Source organism: Centrocercus urophasianus, unplaced genomic scaffold, assembly GCF_019232065.1.
Source record: "Centrocercus urophasianus isolate 14NV4802_14NV808 unplaced genomic scaffold, USGS_Curo_1.0 seq_16, whole genome shotgun sequence".
In the NCBI taxonomy this organism is placed as follows: domain Eukaryota; kingdom Metazoa; phylum Chordata; class Aves; order Galliformes; family Phasianidae; genus Centrocercus; species Centrocercus urophasianus.
The window spans coordinates 622,318-645,768 of record NW_024884711.1 but is presented as its reverse complement, the minus strand read 5'-3'; the positions used below and the strand labels follow the sequence as shown (position 1 = coordinate 645,768).

Below are 23,451 nucleotides of genomic sequence, written 5' to 3'. Positions count from 1 at the left end.
CACTGAAGTTGTACTGAGTTTAACTTACAGTTCCAAAAATTAAAAACCAGCAGTGCATTGGCTCATAGATGTGACATGCTGATTGTACTTCTATTCTTACCACGTTCTTGCAGTGACATACTTTACTGTGTACCTTATGTGAACATTATCAAATAAAACATTGATTGATCGTATTTTAAATATTGTCTTAGCTTGCTGATAGATTAATATGATTAAAAATTACGCCTTCTAGGAATCAGACATCCCATTAATAATACAGCTGATCTCTAGTATGCTTTAATATACCATATTTTATTATAAGCTTGTTGGTTACATCTTGAAGCTGAACATCTGTGAATGGGATGAAAGATGCTGGGTCAGTCACTGTGGCAAATGAAGTCCAGACTAGTGTGCTCCTCAGCTGCCTGCCTATGGGTGTTAAACAGATAACTGGATGCAGTCTGCCAGCCTAGGTAAGCTCTAATTTGTGTGCTGAGGTCCCTAAGGGTCCACTGGTGTTGCTGCTCCATCTAGCACACAGAGCTATTAAGATAAGCACAAAGCTATCCAGCCCTACATATTTTGTATAATATTCTACAAGTACCATCTCTGTACAAATGTTGAAGTGTGTAGCTGGCCGTGAACACATTTATTGGTTTCATCATTTAATTACATTATTTTTAAGAAGTATGATGCTGTTTCATCTTGCATTATGCATATGACGTAGAGTAATGCTATTCTTTTGCTTAGTCTGCAATATCTTGTTGTGATTTTTAATCCTTAACAGCCCCTCCTAGGACTGAGCTGAAAAACCTCATACAGATATATATATATATAAAGATGAGTAAAAGGATCAGCTTTTCAACTAATTTGGCTTTCAGCAATCCAGGAATGAAACCTTTGAGAAAAAAAAGAAATCACCATTCTACACCACTGTAATAGGCAAATGTTGCTCTTCCCAAAAGTTTCTCTTCTGAGAGCTCTGTCGTCAGTTCTGTTTGATGTGCCAGTGCCAACAGCCCATAGCTGTAAGCTTTTCTACGACAATAAATCTGCCCTTTTCTCTCTCAAACACCAGTCATGAACAGATACAGGCCCAAGACGTGTTTGCTTTGCACTTCAGGAACATGGATCACATCAGTCCTGCGTGTGGAAATATTTACTGTGCTCAGCATTATTCCAATGAAGGCAAGCTAGATGAATGAGGTGAGATGTCAGAAGAAAAATGCAATTTGAATCATTAGTTGATATTTGACTATCCTGTGATATCTAGTGGTATCGTGCATTTACTGACACCCTGTTATCTAGTGCCAGCTTCCCTGGGTTGGTGGGCCCTTTGTGTCAACTCTTACCACTGCACTACAAGGTACTAGATATGGTCTCAGGTGGATCCCTTGAAGACAGAAATCCTGGGAAGCTGCTTTAGTTAACCAAGAGAATCCTTCCAGCCCCACGTGTAGGTGAATTTTCTGTCATCTCCTGTAATGCTTGCTGGGATTTCATGAGATGCAGAGAAGCACTTGAAGATAAATTAAATTCAAGTGCATGCTTGAAAAAATTATTTATAAAAATGAAAGGACTTCTTTTCCTATGTGCTGCCACTTTGAATGACCCAGAATTATTTACACTGCAATACTGAAAATATCACTGTAATCTTAACTGGGGACTGTGTCTCCATCCTTTTCTTCATCTTCCATAATCGCCGTTTGCTTTTCTTCTGTAAGCAGCTTTGTGCCTTAAAAGCAGGGGGAGGGGGTGAGAGAGAGAGAGAGAAGTAATGGATTTAAAATGCCATTTCCTCATAATATATCAAGATACAAAGAATTTTTTTCTGTCTGCTCTGATTTTTTTTAATCCTAAAGTAGCTTTTCTAACATCTTGGGAGTTGCTCCTCATTTATTTTTGGGACATCCTTCTACTCATAAACTAGAATCGGACCACCACATTTCCAGCTAAAATTAACAAGCACTCTTAAATTAGCATATTTCTGCTACATGTGAGAAGAGACACTGAAGATTCATCGGGTAACCTGTTTTTTAAAAGGCCTTGGGAAGCTGAAGGAGAAAAAAAGAAATGATCTTGCAAGATGAAATAAATACTATCAACTAATGTTTGTCATCGAGTCAGTCTGTGTGAATGTGTATGCATGCTTGCTTTCTCTATGTATATAACAGCACTAGTTTTGGCAAATACAGGTGCTGTAAGAGACAAAGAGAATACCCACATCAAGCACCATCCCCACTGAAGTTACAGGGTATCAATCATTTACAGAAGCAGCAGAATTAAGATTGATGTTAAAAACAGGTATGTTACTGAGGACTTAGTGCCAATGTTTAAATTACTGAGGTCAGAGATTTGGATATGCTTTGAAGCCAATTCACCCTGCAATATAAGGGCAAAAATAAGGCTTCATCACCATTGTGAAGGCACTGATGAAAAATGTAACATAAAACTGAAGGACAGTTTGATTTCACAGTTAAGAGCACAACATGGGGATTCTATAAACCAGATTCATCGAAAATACATATGCTGTGTATCCTTCCACATGGATTTCTTTCCTCCTAAGCTTTTCTTGATTTTATAGGCAGGTTATGGATCACCTTCCACAAATCTCTCACATATCTCCTTTCTTTCTTTCTCTCATACTTGACATGGTAAGACCTCAAGGATTTTATGTGATACAGTGATGTCCCAGTTACTGTAGCTGTTCTTGTTATTAGAGATTAAATTAGTAAAGCAAAGAGGGGAGAAGGAGAATGCATTAAGAAATATTCTTGATCTCTATTTTAACACTTTGTGTTGTTTTTGCCTGTTTCCAGTAAAAAGCAAGAAGTAAGATATAGTTTATGGCCACCTTCCTTGGTGTAGAGGTCAACACAGTCTAAAAACAGGATGAGGGTAACCACTGAGTAGAAACCAACAAAATCTCTCCATAATTCAGACTCCTGGTGTTTGCTTTTAGTCTGCACTAACCAACTGAGCTGTTTGGTCAAACCAACTGGTTTTGCTTCTTTCTGCATTGAAAGCGTTCTGAACAGAGAAGGCTTTCAGCCTTCATGAGGTCTGAAAATAGAGCAATACCACACAGGAAGATTTTCTTCAACTTTGGAGTTCTTTCCAGAGGGGATGAATTAATGAAAATATTAGCCTACACTGCTCTTCATTTTAAGTTACTTGTTTCTTGTGAACCAGATGGTTTCACCAGGACCATGAGACAGACTGAAAGGTAAGCACGGATATTATTTTGAAACACAATGGACTTCATTTTTTAAAGCAGCAACCACTGTTATAGCAAATAATTATGCTATGTTACAGAGATGGATGTAAATGATTCCCACCTGGACTGCTATTCATTATAGACAATTCAGACAAATGCAAACTATTTTTTTCTATTTTCTTTCTTATTTTTTTTCTTCTTAAAGTATTTGAACTGTGAAAGCACAAGTGCTCTTAAAATATGAGGTCGGAATGGATCATTTGATGAGAATTAACCTATCTTTAGAGTAAACTCAGGAATAAGAGATCAGGAATGTAGTATAAATGAAGCTGCCATGTGCTTGATGATCACATCCACTCTCACTCTTATTTGAATACCTCCAGGGAACCTGCTTTAGTAGAGGGGTTGGACTAGATAAATGCCAGGCGTCCTTCCCAACCCCTTCCTTCCCCTAAAATTCTGTGCTTCTGTGAATTACAAAGTGTGTTGAATTCTTATGGCATGATTACATCTTTCTAGAGCAGATGCTAGAGACATCTGGGAGATAGCAGCCAACCAGAAGCCCTCAGCTCTCAGCTGGACCTGCAGCAACAGCATGCCAGATAGTTACCATGATCAATAGCAAGATGAGTCATTATCAGTGTGTAATGCTGCTGACTGATGAACTCCAAAGGTTCCAGGAACGCTCAGGACTCAAAAACTAGAGGAGTACGTAGCCTTGAGTTGCAGGTTGCTAACCTTCTAGAACATGGATCACCAGCCATTTTTTCAAGAAAAACTACACGCACTTAAAATCAGACTTGTAACATGAAACAGTGGAGTGGGATGTCTTAAATGAAATTATTTTTCTAACACTGGAAAAGGATTTTGAGGGGTTTGACACAATGCCGTTTATCACTTGTGGAGAGGGTGTGCTTAACAGAACACAGTTTGCAACTTCCAAGTTTTAAAGTGGAAGCAAAATGTGGGAATTTGGGAACATTTGTAAACCCGTCTTTCTCTGTTTACCATTAAAGTAAATCATTTTGTCTCCCAGTCTTTGTTTTCCAAGCTGTGTAAATTATGAAATGCAGCTCATCCCACATATCAGTTTTGAGGATTGGTGGGTTGTTCTGTTAATATCTGCCAAGAGACTTGATAAAATAAAGTAGCACAGAAATTAAGTGCAGTCATGTTTGCCTGAGATAACTTGCAACTACCTGCAATTTTTATCTAGGTATAGAAGGACTCACAGAGACATGAGAACTTCTATTAGGAAGCTCAGACATAGGCAAAAAATGTTGGCTTACACCAACCATTTGCCATGTACCACCTCAGATCTCTTCCTGGGATGTAAACCACCAAAATGATATCAGTTCCACTTGCCTGCCTACAGACCACTCCTTTAGCTGGGCTGGAGGATTTACTGGAGTGCTCCAGCCATATTCACTGCACAGAAAAGGGGCTGTTCTGCTTCTGCAGTATGCTGAGATTTTCACTGAGCAGGTGAGTTAATATCCTAAAGACACCTTAACCAGTTTTGTAGGGGATAGGGTAGAACAAAGAGTTTGAAACTTGTTTTACTAGTTATCTCTGATCTGATTAAGAAACATCAGGCAGCCACATTTCAGGAACCACACTCCTATATTTGCTGAAACACACAGGCCTGATGATCTCACAAATGCTTCAGTTAAATGAATACACTGGCAGATGAGGATGGCAATAAAGAACGCTCCAGAGTGGAGAGCTGGCTTGGATGGGATTTAAATCTCTTACTGTTGTGTACAAGGAAAGAAAGCCAATAGAACAGTGGTTGTGTTTAATCTTGTTGTCTGATCACTTCAGAAAGCCAAGGCGTTGACTGGTTGAAGGGGAGCCAATGAAGATCTCTGTTCCAGGCTCAGCAGTACATGGAGGTCACAACATAATTTCTGCCACTTCACAAGGAGGTTGAAGCCAAAGTATGTTTAGAAGAAGGGGAGGATTTTTTGATGCCTGGGCTTAGACATTTAGGTTGTTTCAGGCACTGATTTCTCACTACTACAGACAATAGGGAGATATGGGTTTCTTCAGACAACAATGCAGACATCCTCATTCAGCAGCCACCTTTCTATAACTCCATTTCTTAATTGTACCGGATGTTTGCAAGGTGTAAAACCAGTTCTACTTCATATGTGGATCATGTTATCCAGCAGATACATTATTTTTGTCACTCCCTATGTCCAGTTTGGCTTGCTTTATTTGCAAGGGTCTGTGGTCACCCAAGAGAGAAAAAGAAAGTACTAGAGCACTTGTCACCCATTGGCCAAAGCCAAGAGGGAAAACAGCTGCCCTTTCAATGCACGTTCATGACAAAGCTATTTGTGTGGACAGCTGCTTAAAAAGATAATTAATGTTACTGTTACAACAAATGACTGAGTGGAGTTTTTCATGTTGCTTATGATACAACTGAAAGAGGGATGCTTGGGAGGGACAAAAATGGGAGATGTAAGAAATTGGAACAACTCAGTCACGGTTCACAAAGGATACGTGTGGCACAGAGTGTGCTGCTCAGTGCTGCAATGGCAGGACCAGGAGAATGGGGACAGAAGGACAGAAAGGTCCTTCTATATTTATTTAGCACACGTAGCTATGCTAGGGCTTCTCAGGTCTCCAAGTCTATAATTCAGATGCTATTTTGCACCGCCATTCCACAAAAGCTCAGCTTGTTTATTCTCTGTCTGCTACCTGATGGGATAACCCTGAAAGTAAACAAGCAGTAAATACTGGACCAGCCCTCAGCCACAATGAGTCACTTATTCACAACAAGACATGAAGTTGCCACCAGCGACTTTCAACCAGCAGAACTGTGTATGTTGGTTTATCTTGAAGAAAAAAATGTACATCCTAAGAGCAAAGACAGAATCAGATTCACACAGGCTGTTTCTCCCTGGAGAGGAGCAGAAGTTTGCCAGAGGGAGTCAACCATTAGAAAACAGACACATAGAGCAGGATCTGGAAGGAAAAGTCTGCAGAGAAGGGAAGCATCTGGAAGGCTGCTTTGAATTCATGCTGAGTGCTGGACAGTATATTGGATAGTGTATTCACCAGTAGACAAGGAGGTGAAATTGGAAGTGTCATTGAAAACCTTAAAAAATGAATTATTTTTTGTCATTCCCCTGTGGCAAACGAACACACTTTGAAATTTGCCACACTTTTTGAAAGCTACTGCATTTTTCCTCTTTTTATTGTGTTCTTCCCTTTTGCATTTTGGCAACGAAAATGTATTGACTTCTCTTTCTATAAAAATTTTTAAAGAGGAAGTCTTCATAGGAGGCAAGAGGGGAAGATGATTAAAATGATTCTTATTTCTCCCTTAAATGCCTACTTGAGTTAATTACTGTTAGGCTACAAATAAGAAATAATAAGTGACTAGATGCTAACCTTAGTATTGTTGAGATGTGTCAAGGAAGCAATTTATCCTTGCTGCATCCCCTTAGCTAGCAATTACTTTCAAACCAAAACAAGAATCAATCATTTCAGCATTATCCCAGTAAAAACATTTCACTTTTTGTTTCTATCAAACATTTTTCACTTTTAGATTCTCCACTGCATAGATCCTGAAGTCCAGAGGACACACAGCATTTTGGAAGGTGCTAAAATGGCTGAAGGCGATTTGTTTTGAACTGACCAAAATAATCTCTCAACACTCTTCCAAAGTCCACAGAAAGAGCAGGCCTCCTGTATAAAGCGTGAGACATTTATTACAAATTATTTGATAAACTTCGCCTCCAGTTCTGTTTCTGAATTGCTCTCTTAAAGACTGATTTTTTTTCCTAATTATTTGTCCCGTGAAATTTCAGGTAATTTGCTTGGTAATTTCTTTGAGCGATTATATAAGTAGCTAATTATCAGTGCTCTATATTAAATATGTCAAAGTGGAGCATTTGCAGTTGGGCTCAGAAGTTTTACGACAGATTTTTTGCAACTTCCCCCAGTAAATGATTGGACCATTGACTCACTTGCAGCATGCTGCTTTAATGATGCAAGCCACTCAAGTGCTTGAGTTCAATGAGCCAGGAGCTAGTATTTGCCATGCTTGCTGCTGATCGTGATCCTGCAAACTGAGTCATACTCCTTTGTTCTAAGGAGCCCCATAATGATTAATGTAAGATGGTTAAATGGAAAAAAAAAATATTGCGTGCTTGAATCAGTCGTAAAGGATCAGATCTCTCCTATGAAGAAGGGTTGAGGGAACTGGACTGGTTTAACTTAGAAAAGAGAAGACTCAAGGAAGACCTTGGGGAAACTTGTGGCCTTCCAGTACTTGGGAAGGGAGCAGATAAACAGGAGGGGGAACGGCTGTTTATGAGGGTAGATGGTGATAGAACAAGGGGAATGGTTTTACTGAGACAGGGGAGGTTTAGGTTGGATATGAGGAGGAAGTTTTTCAGCCAGAGGGTGGTGAGGCACTGGCACAGGTTGCCCAAGGAGGCTGTGGATGCCCCATCCCTGCAGGCATTCAAGGCCAGGCTGGATGTGGGTCTGGGCAGCCTGGGCTGCTGGTTGGCGACCCTGAACATAGCAGGGGGTTGGAACTGGATGAGCATTGTGGTCCTTTTCAACCCAGGCCATTTCATGATTCTATGATGCTATGATTCTGTGATTCTAGATTTACAAGGAAAGCAGATGTCTACAAACGAAAGCACTTATTGTGACTGTTGAAGCCATTTACACACCTTGTATTTTTTATCTGTGCAGAAAATTCCATGAGTACCTAAAACTCAGGTGCTTGATGTACTCAGCTGTTGCTTAGTCACTCGGGGCCAAAATAGCTGTCTCAGGATCTCTTCAGCTAGCTAGTATATCTCACTGTTGCAGTAGTGCCAACCCACAGCAGACCTTGTTTCATACAAGAGTTTCCTGAGGGAACCAAAGTTTTCAAGTTTTAGCACTTGTTTTGAAACTGAGGCTAGTTTGTTTGCTTTTTTTCTTCATTTGTTCATTCATTCATTCTTTTGCTCCATCCTGTGGTTAAGAAACAGCTGGTGCATAGCATACAAACGTGCATGTTTCTTGCACCCATGGTTAGTAGCAGTAATTAACGCTTCCAAAGTGCTTTACATATTGAGAGACCTTCAGAAACATTGATGCACTGAGGCTTCTCTGTGATAGAAAAACATGGGAAACTCAACAAACAAAGGGTCTTCGGGCCAAAACATGGATGGCTGAATCCATATGCTCATTGAACAAATTAGCTGCTGCACTGCGTATTGTGCCAGAAGCACAGAACTGTCTTTAAGGTGCAGTTAACTACATGTTCACAGCTTGGTTTCCTCAGTGTAGATTCAAATTAACAGGGAGTTCATCAGAACAGCTTTGCTCCAGGATATCTGAGGCAATGTGAGTAACATGACCTTAAAATTTGTGTGTGCTCTACTTTGAAAAGGAGGACAGTGGTTGGATTTTCACAAAAAACAAGATAGCCTTTACATGAGATACTCAAGTGATATCAGGTCTCCTCTCACTCCCCCTTCAGGTCTATCTAGCATGAGTAGTGGGTACAGAAAAGTCTTTCAATGAACCACCACACAAAATATTGGATATTTTGACCATATAGGTCCAGTTCAGCAAACACTGCTGAATACACTGGGCAGAACAACTTCCATCCAGCCTAGAAGCAACTTCAGCTAAGTTTCTTACCTATTATCAAAGGTGGGATGTGTATTGCAGGTGTATCTTTTCTCCTGGGCTTTTTCTGCTCCAGTTCGGTGATCTGAGAGCCCTGACTCACTCTCTCTCTCTGTGGCTTCTCTGAGATACCATACCTTTTCAGCAGATTATCAGAAAAGTCTGAAAGTATGCCTGCAGGCAAGAATTAAAGAAAATGTCACTTCAGATTTGTTTACACTGAAGAAATCTGCACCTGTATGGCTTTCCCAATGACTACTAATACTACTATGCACTTTCCCAATGAGTGCATAATCTGCTCAGCATCGTGTACATTTTCTGGCTTTGCAACAGTGCACATTTCCCTCAAGTCAATTACATCCTATAGAGTATATACAGCAGTGGTCTGAGGCTAGCTGGTTTCTGGCTCTATGCCATGGGCCAAACTGTAGCCCATCAATAATCATGGTGAAGATGAGTGGGATCTTCTATTTCCAGAAACTCAGATGTATTATCGAAGCGGTTTAATCGTATGGATGTTTAATCTTCTTCTCATGGGCTATATGGCTACTCAGAAATTGCCTATTTAAGCTAGTGAAATGCTATAATTCTTCATACAGTGACTACTTGGGGTACAAAATGCAGCTTTCCAGATCTGAGCCATTTCATAAGAGAATTACTGAAAGGCAGATACATGTGAAAGCTGAAGAGCCAGGGGCAAGGAGTTACAAATACTGAGACACCCCAATGCTTGCTTTTCACTCCATAAGCGTGAACTGTTGGAGGCACACAGGAGACCACACAGATGGTTAGTGGTTAACTCCTATGTATGTAGCATGAGAAGAAGTCAGTGCACTTGATACAAGAGCATAACTCAGTCCCCAGGGAGCATACAAGGAGTGTTTGTTAGCAGAGGAATGAGATAATCATTCATTCCCCGTGCTGATCTTGAAAAACCACCTGGTTTCAGGGCCACTCTGCTCCACACTCTTCCCTTCCCCAGGCTGGTGGCATTCAGCTCTTGACCTGCAGAGGTATGTCAATGTACAGCAGCACAGGGCATCACACAAGGAGTTCCTTTGACACTGCGGTGGTTTCTGGCTTTTCTAAACACCGAGCCTTTACCAGAATCCCTGCACGCACAGGCACTCCGTGCTTTCCAGGAAGAGCAGGCCGCGTGCCTCTCCAGCTTCCTCCCACAGGTCCTCCCTGGGCAGGAGGAGCTTCAGGGCACAAACTGGATCCTCCCCCTTTCACTGCCTTACTGGGAGCACGTGGCGCGAAGCTGTGTTGCCGTCTGCTTCCACAGCGATGTAAGTATGTCTGTGGAGCTTTGCCCAGCTTCAGTCCACTCTTGCATAGTGAGATTTCAAAGAGATGTACTGCTTACCTGTTAGGGGTGGTGGGGTGTGTATAGCTGGTGTGTCTTTTCTCCTTGGCTTTTTTTGCTCCTGTTCAGTGTTTTGGGAAGGCTGGATAGTTTTACCTTTTCTTGGTTTCTTCTTGAGATCACAGCTCTTAATCAGCTGTTCTGAAAGATCTTCTGCAGAAACAGAAAAAAAGAAAAGAGAGAGTGAAGCAGAGGGGAAATAATAAAACAGATGTTGAAAAGAAAAGCTTGAATAATACGGCTTTCATCCAAGAAGACTGAAGTGACTGTGGAGAAAGAAATCCTAAATAGGAAGTCAGACAAGAGGCCTCTGTGCCGTACTACGTGTACGGACCACTGAGTGCCTGGCGGGCCTTCTACTTTGTAGGTGGCCGGCATAAAGCGGGGGTGAAGCTGTGGGCCGCGGCGCGCTGCGTGGCTGAGGAAAGCAGCACCGTCGTTTTCCCGCTCAGCCCGCAGTGTGGGGCTGTTTCTTCCACAGTGACGAGGGCGATTTTGTGAGGGAGAGCTTTACCTGTGTGAGGTCAGTCGGAGGTACTAGCGAACAAAGCCGGCATATTGTTCCCTTCGGGAGCTGGCTTTGTTTCCGGAGCCACGGGGCTGTCGGTATTCACTTTTTTGATTTACATAACATTACACTGATTTTTGGTTTTCTCTTAAAATGAGGCTTGACTTATGTGACTCAGTTGGTGGGCGTGATTTTTCTGTAAGGATCTGCATTCCTGGTTGCTCCTGCAAGCTGAAAAAGTTAAGTCTAGCCTGTCATTAGCATCGTCATGCAAACCAAAGCTTTGATTTCTCAGATGTTTCTTGCTTGGCTTCAGCAGTCTCCCAGCCCTGTGGACAATCTCCTGATTAACCATCCTGGAAGACACAGACCATTTTTTTCAGCCCTCTAAGGCTTCCTGAATGGTATTAATGAACTCATTTAACCTCCTCCTGCCTCTGTTTCCCATCTGTAGACAGGAACTAGTTCTGTATTTACTTAAATGAAAAATGTTGTGGAGCAATTGTGTTGAGTACGCCAGCAATTGCAGAAGTGGTGCCTTTGGCTAGAAGTGTTGTGGCAGAGAGACAGGACAAGGATACCTTCTATGCAGGGCAGAACAAGAAAGTTTATAAAATTTGCTGGCCTAACACTTTTTTTTGGTCAAACACCTGAAATTGTATTGTTTTCTTATTGTTATTGCAAAGCTAAAAAGTGAGCAAATGTTTTTTGGTTTCTGGGCTTCTGAATCTTTATGATTTTGCCAGGCTACAGTGAAGCAATAGCACTTGAAACTGAGGCAAAGATCATGAATATACAAAATGCACATCTATCAAGTGTGAAGTCTGGTACATAGGTGTATGGTGGAGCAAAAAAATCTCTGGTACTGTCAGTGCAAAAGTTAACGTACGAAATAGGTTCAGAGAGGAAACAATTGAAAATGAAGAAGAAAAAAGTACTTAGCCCACTCCGTTAGAGAAAAAGGCAGGTATTTAGAATCTGTTACTTAAATAGCATGTAGAATGCCTATTCAGGAAAGATCCAGTTATATGGCTTCAGTTTATTGTTGTACAAATGAAGAAAGTGCTCAGTTTTTTTTCTACCACAGAAAAGAATAATGGCTTTTTCATTTTTCCTCATTAATTAACTTTGTTCTAGAGCTTCAGCTAATATGTATATGCAAGAAAGAAAACCACGCTTTGCCTTTCCATCTGGCATCAGAAATGTCAGCAGAAGGTGTAATCTATCGGGTTTCACGAGGGCTCGGTTGTACTGCTGGAGGGGAAAAACAGCAACTGGACAGGGCCTAATGATGTGTAGAAACACCTCTCCAATTTCTGCAGTGACATCATCTAATAACACTTACCTAAATGGTTGCAGTGTGAATCTCGCTTGTCCAGTCTGTCTTCTGGGATATCAAGTGGCTGAACACATTCTGTTGACATCATTGAAATGGGTTTTTTCTCCCCCTTGAAACTACAGCACCAAAAAAAAAAAAAAAAAGGGAGAAAGAAAAGCAGCAGCATGACATAAAACAGACATGTTGGTGTTATGTATCCACTTGCAAGCCAGACTGAGGGAAGCTCTTGTCTTCCAGCTGCTTTCTGTCATACAGTCTGCTGACCTGATTTTGCCCAAGCGTGCTAAGAGATGCTTATGTTCACAGTCTTTGTTACATGTGTGATATCCCATTTTTCCACCTACACTGCTTATGCGACCCACAGAAGCACAGAAAATATGTTGGCTCTGCAGAAGAATATTGACCTTAATCATCCAGAAAGTGCTATCACATACAGGAAATAAGTGCTAGGAAATAGGATATTTTCTGATTTTGTTCTACGTCATGTTCTCAATTGTAAACTAATTGTCATAATTGGTGTTTACTATGCAATCTAACTTAAATTATGAATGATGAAGAGATAATTCTTATAATTCCAGTTATAGATACCCCCAAAGACCCAGATGTGGGAGCTGACTCTGGAAGACGGCCAGTGTCCACAGGCTGTGGAGCCAGCATGAGGAATGCATCCGCGTGGCCTTGGTAGGAGCACTGGGACCCATGTCATAAGGTTGCTTAAGTGCCCGTGGTCTATAGAACTCTTTGGATTGCTATTTTGTTCTTCAAGGCTTTTTATCCCCTCTTATGCATAAGTGTAGAAGGCCCTGGTGTCCAACTTCCTACCTGAGAATCCCCAGCATTCCCCAAAGGTTTGAAGCTTTGATGCTTTGAAGTTACCAGATGTGGTAGTTTCCTGATCACAACCTCTGTTCTCTGTTTTGGGGGAATAAGAGCACACTGGCTTCCTTGTAGGGAACAGGAAAACGGTGAAGGCAGAGAATCAGCAGGAGACTGCGTCAACAGTAGAAGTGGGAAAAAATGGAGGAAAGTAGATGGAGGTGAAGAAGAAAAGATAAATAACAGCGAAAGGTGAAAGAAAATGCAATCAAGAAAAGCAGGAAGGAGGAGGACAGGATGAGAGAACAGGAGACTGTACTGTGTGAGTATATTTTGATCTTGCTGCAGGCCAAGAAATTACCTATAATACTCTGAAAATTGCAGCTGTTTGTTACCAAGAAATGAACATTAGGTCAGTTAACCTCATTTCTATGACTAAAACTTGCATCTATATTAAGAACAATTAAACCTCAAGCAAAATCTAGTAACATAAATATTTGCCAAACAAAATATGGAAGGTCGCAATCATACCATGCAATGAGCTAGTCCTTCAGGGGATGGAAAAACATGTCCTAAACTGCAGTGACTTCAAAGTAAATGCAGCAATATTAAATTACAGTAATAAATGTCAGCAGCATTGACTCATAATGTACTTAGGGAATTAACTACCATACCCATCAGTGTTTAAAATTCACAGAAATTTGTAAAATTCGATGCATTCGTAAATACCCCACTGAATAAAGCCTGGACGAGGGGTTTGACCACAGAAGATCTGATCCAGTCCTGCATCAGGTCTGTACTGTGGGGTTGTACCACCTGGAAACTTTGTTGGCCTTTAACAAAAATAAATAACAGCTTTCACTTAGGAAGACACTTCATAAAGAAATCTTTGAATGCATCTTAGCATGGTATGGTTGCTCTATTTGTTGACTGTAAAAATAATCTGTAGCTGAGGCTTAAGACATAACAGACAACGTTTCATTTAAAACATAAACACGTATTATCTGGCCATAGGAAAGGTCACACTGCACTTTGTGATTTGATGGAGAAACTGTTTATTTCTTCAGTGCCATTTGATGTTATGGGATTTGATTAAGTTATGCTGGCTGTTAGCTAAATATTACGACTGTGCTGGTAATGTTCTTTCCAGAAGGTTGTCCTATTTAGAAAGTTTTCAGTAAAATTAAAGATAACATTTCAGATTGTGGACTTTTTATAACAAGGTCTTGGGTGAAAAAATGTGGAGATACATAGTAAAATCTACTTGTAAGATTAGTAATAACTTACACTGGCTAGCCATACCTTATAAAATCTAATTAACTTTGATTTGATTTCTCTAAGTTGTTTGATTGTTTCACCTCAGGAAAATCAAGTTTGTAAAGAGACTTCGTCTGGGATTGTTATATGTAAGTATAAGACTTCCTTGTTAATTTTTTCTTAATTTAATAGTTAGAAAAATAATGTTTTAAAATAAATCTTTTAGATCTGTCTTTGTATTGTCACAGATGACAAGCCTACAGCAACTGTAGTGCTTTAAAACATGCCTTTCAGGCTAACTTTTGACCCCTTTTGTTTTGAAGTTTGCCCCACAGAAAACTTTGCCTTGCTCACAAATATGCTTCCACACTGCGCATTGTTAAAAAAGAACACAAAAGGAAGGACCAGAATGCATGGTGAGAATTGGTGTCTTGCATCTGTATATGTTGCATACAATGTGTGAATTGTTGAGTGATGCCATTTCCTGCTGCTGTGCATTACACAAAGGCCTTTCATTCAAAAAAAGGAGGTGATCTATGTGAGGATTGTAATGGTGCTTTCCCAAACCACTAAAATCAATTCCAGACACTGAAGAAACAGATTCCCCTGTAATGTTTCATGTGGAAGGAAGGCTTCTACAGTGACTGCATGAAGTCATTAGTATGCCTTTACAAATGGGAGCACATTCTCAGATCTTAGTGTGTTAAGTGCAACTCCTTTCCTACCAGCCTTCATGCTAACAGTCTGCTGCAGTCAGTCACCTTTGTAGGTAATGCCTGCCATTTGCATGGAGCACTGTGATTTTTTTTCTTGCACTCGGTTGTATGTCTCAACATAATGAGCCACATTCATCCTTGGTGCAGCTTTAATGCTTGCAGTGAAGCTCTAAATCACACTCAGCAGGAGACACTGTCTAAAATGGATATAGATTTTTCCATATGAGTTAGAATTCAATAGTCACTTAGCCTGAGACTACCTTCTGTACAGCACAGCCAGGCTATAACACCACCCTGCAGAGCATTGTGCTCTCAAAGGAGTCACCTCTAGCCTCTTACTTTTGGGAAACGACAGAGCAGAGATGCCTTAAATGCTTCTGAAAAGGCTGAGAAAGAGTGCTGTGTTTTTCCTGTGTAACTTTTTTCCTTGTAAAAGCATTTGGCAATAAACAGAGTAGGCTCAACTTACAGACAGAAAAGAGCAAGGAATAACAAGGCGAGCTGAAAAGTGTTGATATGACTGAAAGCTGTTTCAGCTTTGTGTGGATTATTTGTCTTGCTGGTCACTGTCATATAACAGGACTCCAACATGCACTCTTGTAAGTGATGAAGATTCACATGGAAAGTGTCTGAAATTTTCTCTTCCTAAATTGTACCTTTGTTATTAAGTAGCTTACAGCAAACACTCTGAATTTATTAATTAATATACTGTTTCAGAAGTCTTTGTCAAGTGCCTGGTATGGCTACACAAAGGAGCTCCTATTACTCACTAGCATAGTTTTAAAGCATACGTACACACACATACATGCAAATTATAGGATTCCTTTCTTTCCCTAAATTATGGGGCTTCATCAAACAGTCCACCAATGCATTTAATTCTAGGATTCCATTAAATATAAATATTTTGCCTAGAGATGGACAAAGAGACCAGGGTTGTTGTTTTTTTTTTTTTACTATTTTGGTGTTTAGTTGGTTTGATGTATGAACAACTTATCTCAAGTGATCAGGCTGGAGCTTAATGAGAACTCAGCAAAGATAGACTAACAGAGTTCTACCAAAACAATTTAAATCTCTTGAGGTCCTTTGATCACGTGACATTCAAGCCACCTTGAAATGAAATCTCATGAGAAAAGTCTCCCTTGTAAGACAGTAAACAAAAGCTGTGAGAATAAATCTGAAGAGCTGGACTTTTCTCATTTGATCCTGACCTTGGTACAGAAGTGGCTTTGCTTAGACTAAAGTTGTTCTGCATTGCTTGCCTGCTCCTAGTTATCTGAAGTGCATGCCAGGCTGCATGGAAATTACAAACATGTTGATTTGGATCTAAACTCAAGGTACAATACTGTTCTCAAAGAAATCATCAGTAGATGACTGTAATCACCCATAAAATAGAGAATTTTCTGACCTGCAGTTCTTACCTAAGTTTACAGGGGCTGACTGGCCATAGATATCAGGACTCTTCACCATCGGGACATCACTTGCTGTGCATACAAGTAATTACCTTTTATTATTTTCCTTAGAATTTGTGAACTGGCCCTTTGTAAAGTCTCCACAAACTCTGCTTCTGAGGACTTCAGTAGACCATCTACTGCTGTCTGTAAGTATGCAGATTTTTAATATTCATTTATTATTTGGTCAGAAGAGTGTTTTGTTTCCACAACTGGCAAAAACCTCCAAGAAAAAGCATGCACTAGTTTGCAGGCCACGCCTCATCATTAAAGACACCCTTGTCATGTTGACTTGGATACTACCTAAATGAAAGTACTCTTAAGGGCATTCTTTTGTTAGTTGGCAGTTGGCAATCTAATCTGAATTTAATTGGTATTTGTTTTGATATGTGGATGATAATGTTCCTAAGCCTGTATGACACGAGGTACCTATCTCTTCCTGGACCCAGAGCACATTTCTGCCATGAGCAACATGGTACAGCTCTCGGGGCAGCCAGACCTGTATGCCAAATGTGAGCCAAAATGTGAGGCTGTGTACTCCTGTCAGAAGGGTGAGGGAAGTAGTGGTTCACTCCTCGTTTTTCTTTGAATGGCATTTGTTGTGAGAGAAGTGAAAAGCCAGAACAGAGTTCCTGGGCTGCCTGGGGTGAATTAGCCCCTTGCCTTGGCTTCAGAGGCCAGAGTGCTACTAGAAGAAGCTGCTCAGCAGCAAAAGTGTAGACAGTGGGGGCCCTGGGGTGAGATGGCAAGCATGCATGCTTGTCTGCAACCCTGCATGGGCCTGGCCTTGCTAGCACCCAACAGTTGGAAATGGGAACAAGTGGGACTATTTCACAGTGTGAGGTACGAGCCAGAAGCTGGACTGCAGCAATTAATGCTCTGAGATCTGTTCTTTGCTACACTGCCCAAACAGCTGCTCAGGCATTGGAGTTTCCCTCTGAGTCCAGAGTATCTCTTCCCTTCCTGCACACCCTTATGCTCTCCAGACAGGTTTTGAATCTTTTTTTTTCATCCCTTTGCCCTTCTCAGTCTGGTTTCAGCGGACCCATGAGCAAGGAGGCATGGTCAAGCTCCCAACACCCTCGCCAGTTCTTTTCTTTCAGTAAACCTAAGTAGGAGGGAAAAAAAAGACTTGTCTGTGCTTCTGTTGCATGTACTCTGCAGGCTCCTACAGTAGGCACCTTATCACTGACAAGTATGTAAAGGGAGACTGAGATACCCTTATCTGGGTCTAGGCATCTTGCACCCACCTTCCAGTCACAGAGCTCATCTGAAGCAGCTCAAGGGGCACAGGGAACAGCGCTGTGCCTGTGTGTGTTGGGCTCCTCCAGCTGGTGCTCAGCAGAAAGCCTTGGCTTCTCTGCAGGCTTCTCTATCTGCACCCATTCTCTGGTCCTCTACAACTACTTCCCAGGCACATCTTGTAAACAAGACAAGGCAACTCATTTACTGCTGTTGGAAAAGAAAATAGATGCCCTAAAAATAGAAAGTCTGGGTGTTCTTGCCTCGAGCTCCAAACTTTCTGTTACAAGTTTTGCTATATTTTTAACATTACCCTATTGAGGCGATGTCTTCCTGGGCACGGAGAACAGCTTCATGCTACTTCTCCTTCAGTTATTTGAGTGCTAGGCTGCTCTCTCCAGACGTTCTTGTTAGATTAGTTTGATGTTTGTTTTCTGAAACATGCTTAAAACTTCTTAGGAAAAATTTGTTGTTTGAAAGCCTGATGCTGGAGTATCCCTCTACTGAAACCTTTACTATTAATAATTGCACGAATGCAGAGATCCCTTATACTGTCTGGAAGCTGGTTTTTGTGCACTTCTAGGGGCTAGTTCAAAATCAACCTGAAGATTGACTCCCACTGCCTCCCATAAGCTTGTAGAAAACCAATCCCAACTGTTAAACTTTGAAAAACATACAAGCTACTTTTGCATAAGTTCTTGCTGCAAAGTTTTTCTCTTTTGAGAAAGTAAATAATGAAAAACCTTCCTTAATTATTTCCTCATGGTGCAAACCAGCCCTCACATGTGCCAATGCTTTACAGTGGCATAGGGAGTCACAGTACCAGCTCCTTGCAAAGTGTCCACCCCAGTATAGAAGTTAATTGAAGCTGTTTTCTCTCATGTTTTCCCTTCCCAAGAATCCATCCCCTACGTTTCAACCCCAATATGGCATCACCCCGTATGGGAGCATCCCCAGCCGGCTTTCCATGGGATGGGGATGGGTGACATGAGATTTGCCTTGCTGGAGGAGAGAGAAGAAAAAAAGGAACAGTGCAAAGCAAGAGGTGACAGAGACAGGAGGGAGGCTGCAGTACTCACGGAGCGGTGGCAGATAGATTGCGATTCAGCGTTGGGTTGTCTGGACTTCCAACGTCCCGAGCTGGGTTCCGCGAGCACTGCTACTTATCGAGGGAGCAGTGTGAGCAGTTGCTATGGCAATGTCGGGATCAGGAGTCCTCTGGGAGGCTGGGACTCGGCATCCCCGCTCTTCTGCACCCGGTGGGTTTTGGTGGGGGATGCCGGCAGCGCCTCAAGGAGAAGGCATCTCTCTGGTCAGAAGCTCAGGGCACGGGGAGGGATGTGGAGGATTCAGAGTGCAGTGAAGGGAGTCAAAAGGCGAGCTGCAGCCACTGTGTTGAGAGGCGCAAGGGGAATGGCAAGGGGAGGGAACGAGGCTGCTGCCGTTTGGGACCCAGGGGAGAGCCGAGGATAAAAGTGGAGCAAGCAGGCAGGGCACGTGTCTGGGAACAGAACCAGGAGCACGGAAAGTGACGGGCACACTGAGGTTCAGCGGTGACTGCAGTGTTTGTGTGTGCATCTGGCCACAACTAGTTATACAAGCAGGGCATTTATGGGGCCAGGCAGGGATTCTTCTGCGGCTGCCAGCTGTTTGCCAGTGGAGACTACTCTCCCCTGTTTAGCCCACTGCATTGGATGAAGCTGTTATTCCAACTGAGGGAAAAATATACAAACATGCTTGACGTTAGAAAAGCTCTGAGAGAAACACTCAGTGGTGGGATTGTGAACCGCTCCATTCCTGGTATGCATTTGCAACAAAAATGCCTTTTTCTATCCCCTTTCATTAAAATATCCTTTAGCACCATGATTGCTCACAGACCCGTTATCTTCACATTTTTTCCCCCAGTCAGTAACTGCAGTTCAGCTGCCAGAACATGCACTGCATGCTTTGAATGAGTTGGGGTTTCTTTCATAAATAATATATTGTACAGATGGCCCAAAGGGGCAAAGTGCTAATTCCCATATCTGAAATTGTGCAGCACCCTCAGGTCCTGTATGCTTCAGACATATGGCACAGACCAAACTCTCAAAGCATCATGTGAAAGCACTGCACGCTTTTTCTGCTGATGTCTGGGAGAGACGAGCACATTTGTTACCTTGCAGGGTATAATTTGTGTGTTAGGTGGCTCAGAGATTCATTTTTAAAAGCAGGCTCATAAAGGCTTAAATCATTTCTGATAGATGGAGTATGGGTTCAAGTACAGTCGGAAATTTTTTGCAAGATTGAAATGTCTAACTAAAAAGAAAAAAAAAAGAACCCAAGCAATTTCCAAACCACAGAAACGCAAAACTAAAAACTGTGTTTTTTCCATTAACTTTGATTTTGCTTTCAGCATTGTCAAGACTAGCCTTTTGCAGTCAGTTTTACATAAATGACTCCTTATTTTCACATTGAAGTGCCTTTCACTTAGGTATATAAGTTATTTCTGTATTTTTGCATGAATTCTGCAAAATTAGGAGACTGCTGAAAAATGGGCTCATGAAACACAAAGGAAAATCCCTCAAATCTGCAGTGTGATTTGAAGCTCAGCTCGAGCATGCCTTTTGCATTTTGTTTTTCCTGTCTGAAACAGTCAGTCAGTCATTGACAGCTCTGCAAAAATTCCCTGAGGATGAGAAAAACGTTTCCTGTCCTTGTCCCCAGATCCCAAGGTTGCTTTGGGAATGTTAGAGGAAAGCTTTAAGTGCAAGGAAAGGGACCAGTCGCACTCAGCAGGATCACACCTCCAACCCTTTTTGCCTCACACATTTGTCAGGTTCCATGTGACGCCACAAAGCGTGTTACTGTAGCAGAGGATTTATCCCAGTCTGTAATGGTGTGATGGAGGATTTACGCCCAGATCTGATCTTTTAAATGTTTACAGTTGTTGTCCTGCTTGTAAGAAGGCTGGGACCCCATCCAGTTCTCTAATCCTTCCTGCTCAGTTATTTCACACGCACAGCCTGGAAAATAGTCTGAGCCTGTAACAAGTCTGCACTTTAACCTCCTTCCCTTCTATGTGAATATTCCCATCAGCACTTGGGGAACTCATCTTGTAATTAAAGATAAGCGTGTCTACAAGTTTCCAGGCTACTGCTTTAGAAGACAGGCAGTGTAGGTTTGACAGATGGGAAAGGAGGGGGCAGTTTAATAGGAGCCATATGAACACATGCATGCTTGTATATACACCTATTACCTACCTATACAAGTTACTTTTCTATTTGTTTTTGGCTTGTTTTGCAGTTCAGGGGCCCAAGTTCTGAGTGTCCAAAGAGCAGTTAGAACTTAGCCTTCTGGGATACTTTTTCCTGTTAAAATCTTCTTTTCTATATGGACAAGTTGGTTTAGTGAAGCTTTTAGCACTGCATGAGAAAGTGAACGTTCCTTTGCAAGATGCACGGTGCCCCTTTATGTTTGTTGTTACATAGTTGGTTTTCAGTTAGTTTTGCAGTGCAAGCACAGCTGGCTTTTCAGTACTGTGGTAGCTAGACAAGATTTTTCCCATCAGTAATTTTGCCCACAGCTAACTCACTTTGAATATGTCCCAGCTGAAACCAAAACAGTCCTGCCGGTCCAGTATGATCCAGTTAAAACACTGAAGTTATAGAATGGGAAACCAGACAATGCTCTGTTCCTTATGTGTGTGATGCTCATTCCAGCATCAGTGAGCCTGCTGCTTGGGCCAGACCATATGGAATATGTGAAACATATATTGAGAGAGGTTTTGAGGGCTGTTTTCTGAGGAAATCCTGGCTGAGCAAGACTGTGTTTATACCTTGATTCATAATGCATGGGTATTTTTTGGTTTGTTTGTTTAGAAGTATTACATAAAACAAAAATCCCACTGTGGAGGTGGAAGGGGAATTTCTCCAAGCAGATCCCTCAGCTTTGCCAAAGGAAAGCTGAAGCCAGCAAACCTGGTACTCCGTAAGGCCTTCAAAATGCTGATGTCTGTGTTTTTTCATTTTATGTTCTTGTCTCTAAACCATCATTAAAATAGTTATCCCATGAAAGATTTCTGTACTAGTCCTCTTTAAAATATACTGTTTTTTTAATAAATGATATGGTCAGGAAAAAAGGCCAGATGCACAAAGGAGGCTGCTTAGTGCAAAACCTAATGCAAGGCTTCATGCAAAATTAGCTTTCAAAAGAGGAGAGAGTGAGCAGAAGAAGCATTGGTATGAGGCTGTCCACTGTCCAGAATAGGCCATATCTGTCACCTCAGAATATTCAACATCTATTGTTGAAGGCCGTGAAAGGCATTATAAACTAGTGTGTGATCAAAGTTATAAACAGAGAGGTTTTGCTGTGGCCATGTGAGATTAATACTCATCTGCTTATGTTAAGGTCTGTTCAGGTTTGGCTGGCACTGTGTTCAGGTAAAATAAGAAGTGCTGATAAGGTGGAAATGAAGAACAGTTTCATTACCTTATAACTGTAAAACTTTTTTGCTTGCTTGGGCTTCACTGAGAAAAGAGGGATTGTTTTGCTCCACTGGTTTGACTGTTGCTGAGGGTGGCCGTAGGGTGGGCTGGGCTGCGAGCTGGACGTGGTTTTAGCACGTGATTACAGCCAAGCTGTAATCTGTCCATATAAGCAAGTTCAAACCTCATGCTGTCCTGATGTGCTCAAGCCCACCTCCAGCCTTTGCTGCTTATTTTTGTGTGAAAGCATATTGCACTATAAAGAAAGCCTGTGCTAACTCACCTGCGTGTACATACATGCCCAAATAAGTTTATATTTGGAGAACTGAGGAACTGTAACTTGTAAGAACTCATTCAATTAGTCAGTCTCTTTGTAAGTGTTGTCATCCATGGATTATATAAATTACTTTGCAGCCAAACTAGTTTGATCAATAGATCAATGCCAAGTGTTGGTTTTTTCGTCAAGCAAATTGCTTGTTGTACAGACAGCATTTGCCTTTGGTGGTTTCTCTTTTCAGATGGGAATGTTAAAAGTGCAGTAGATTGACACCTGCCCTCAATATGCCTAGCTTTTCAGACAAGTGATTAGAAACACAATTTCCTTTTATCTAGAACATGGTTGTCCAAACTGTTGGCTTACCTGGGCCTCAGTGAGTGAGCAGGAATTGGACCGCATATAAAGTATGTAATAAATGTAATGTGTTTAAGTAACAAAGCTTATTTCTTTATTATTAAAACATAAAAAACAGAGAGAAACAAAAACATAAAATCAGTGGGATGTTTGACCTTGTTTTGTTGAAATTAATCCATCAGGCTGTTTCAATGGCACTGGTTGCCATTCTTGGTGAGTTCTGAAGGTTTTTATCAGAGACTTTTGATGAAATATGCTTTATCCTTGACAATAATTGCTCACAAATGTATGTACTACCGAAAAGTGACGACATGAATAAGGTGTGACTGTGAAGTGAGGGATGTTTTTCTCTGGTAAAAGAAGGATTGTGAAAGTCTGGTGAAGAGATGTGACAAAATTTTTTTGAGTTAGATGTCTGATTGTATCTCTGTACTCTATTTCCATGTGAAAATTTGCAAGTAGTGTGTTTATGTTGCATGAAAATGGAGTTGCAAATATACAATAAAATGATGATTTTTTTGGTAGTCTTGAAACCTATCCTCAAATTTATTCATCAGAATGGAAAGCATGGCTGCATATTTTTCGCCGTTCACAGGACTGTGTTTAGCCACTGTGTCAAAATACATGAAACTGTCTGCCATAATTTGAGCTTGCCATAGTTCAAGTTTCATTTCAAATGCTGGTATTGTCTGAAACATAGCACAGAAAAGGTGATTTTCACCCTGAAGATGCATGTTTGACTCATTTAAATGAGCTGTCAAATCCACCAAAAAGGCTAGATCTGTGAGCCATTTTTAATCTTCACGTTCTGGCATAA

The 23,451-nt window shown here is 41.3% G+C and overlaps 1 protein-coding gene across 1 annotated transcript; it reads right to left on the bottom strand.

Annotated features, from left to right (window-relative positions):
- Positions 1-290: 290 nt before the first annotated feature.
- On the bottom strand, positions 291-18,888 carry PPP1R17 (protein phosphatase 1 regulatory subunit 17). The gene is made up of 5 exons (XM_042817312.1): positions 18,620-18,888; positions 12,068-12,177; positions 10,215-10,367; positions 8,858-9,019; positions 291-1,714 (listed from the first exon to the last, which is right to left on the bottom strand). The coding sequence occupies exons 2-5, from the start codon at positions 12,147-12,149 to the stop codon at positions 1,635-1,637; spliced, it is 477 nt and encodes a 158-aa protein (XP_042673246.1). The 5' UTR covers positions 12,150-12,177; positions 18,620-18,888; the 3' UTR covers positions 291-1,634.
- Positions 18,889-23,451: the final 4,563 nt, after the last annotated feature.

What these genes read in the sequence shown, in the direction of transcription:
- PPP1R17 (XM_042817312.1), bottom strand. Translation starts at nt 12,149, where the DNA reads ATGATGTCAACAGAATGTGTTCAGCCACTTGATATCCCAGAAGACAGA. An exon ending in TTCACACTGCAACCATTTAG is followed by an intron (nt 10,368 to 12,067) that starts GTAAGTGTTATT and finishes CTGTTTCTGCAG; the next exon opens with AAGATCTTTCAGAACAGCTG. An exon ending in CACCCCACCACCCCTAACAG is followed by an intron (nt 9,020 to 10,214) that starts GTAAGCAGTACA and finishes TCTTGCCTGCAG; the next exon opens with GCATACTTTCAGACTTTTCT.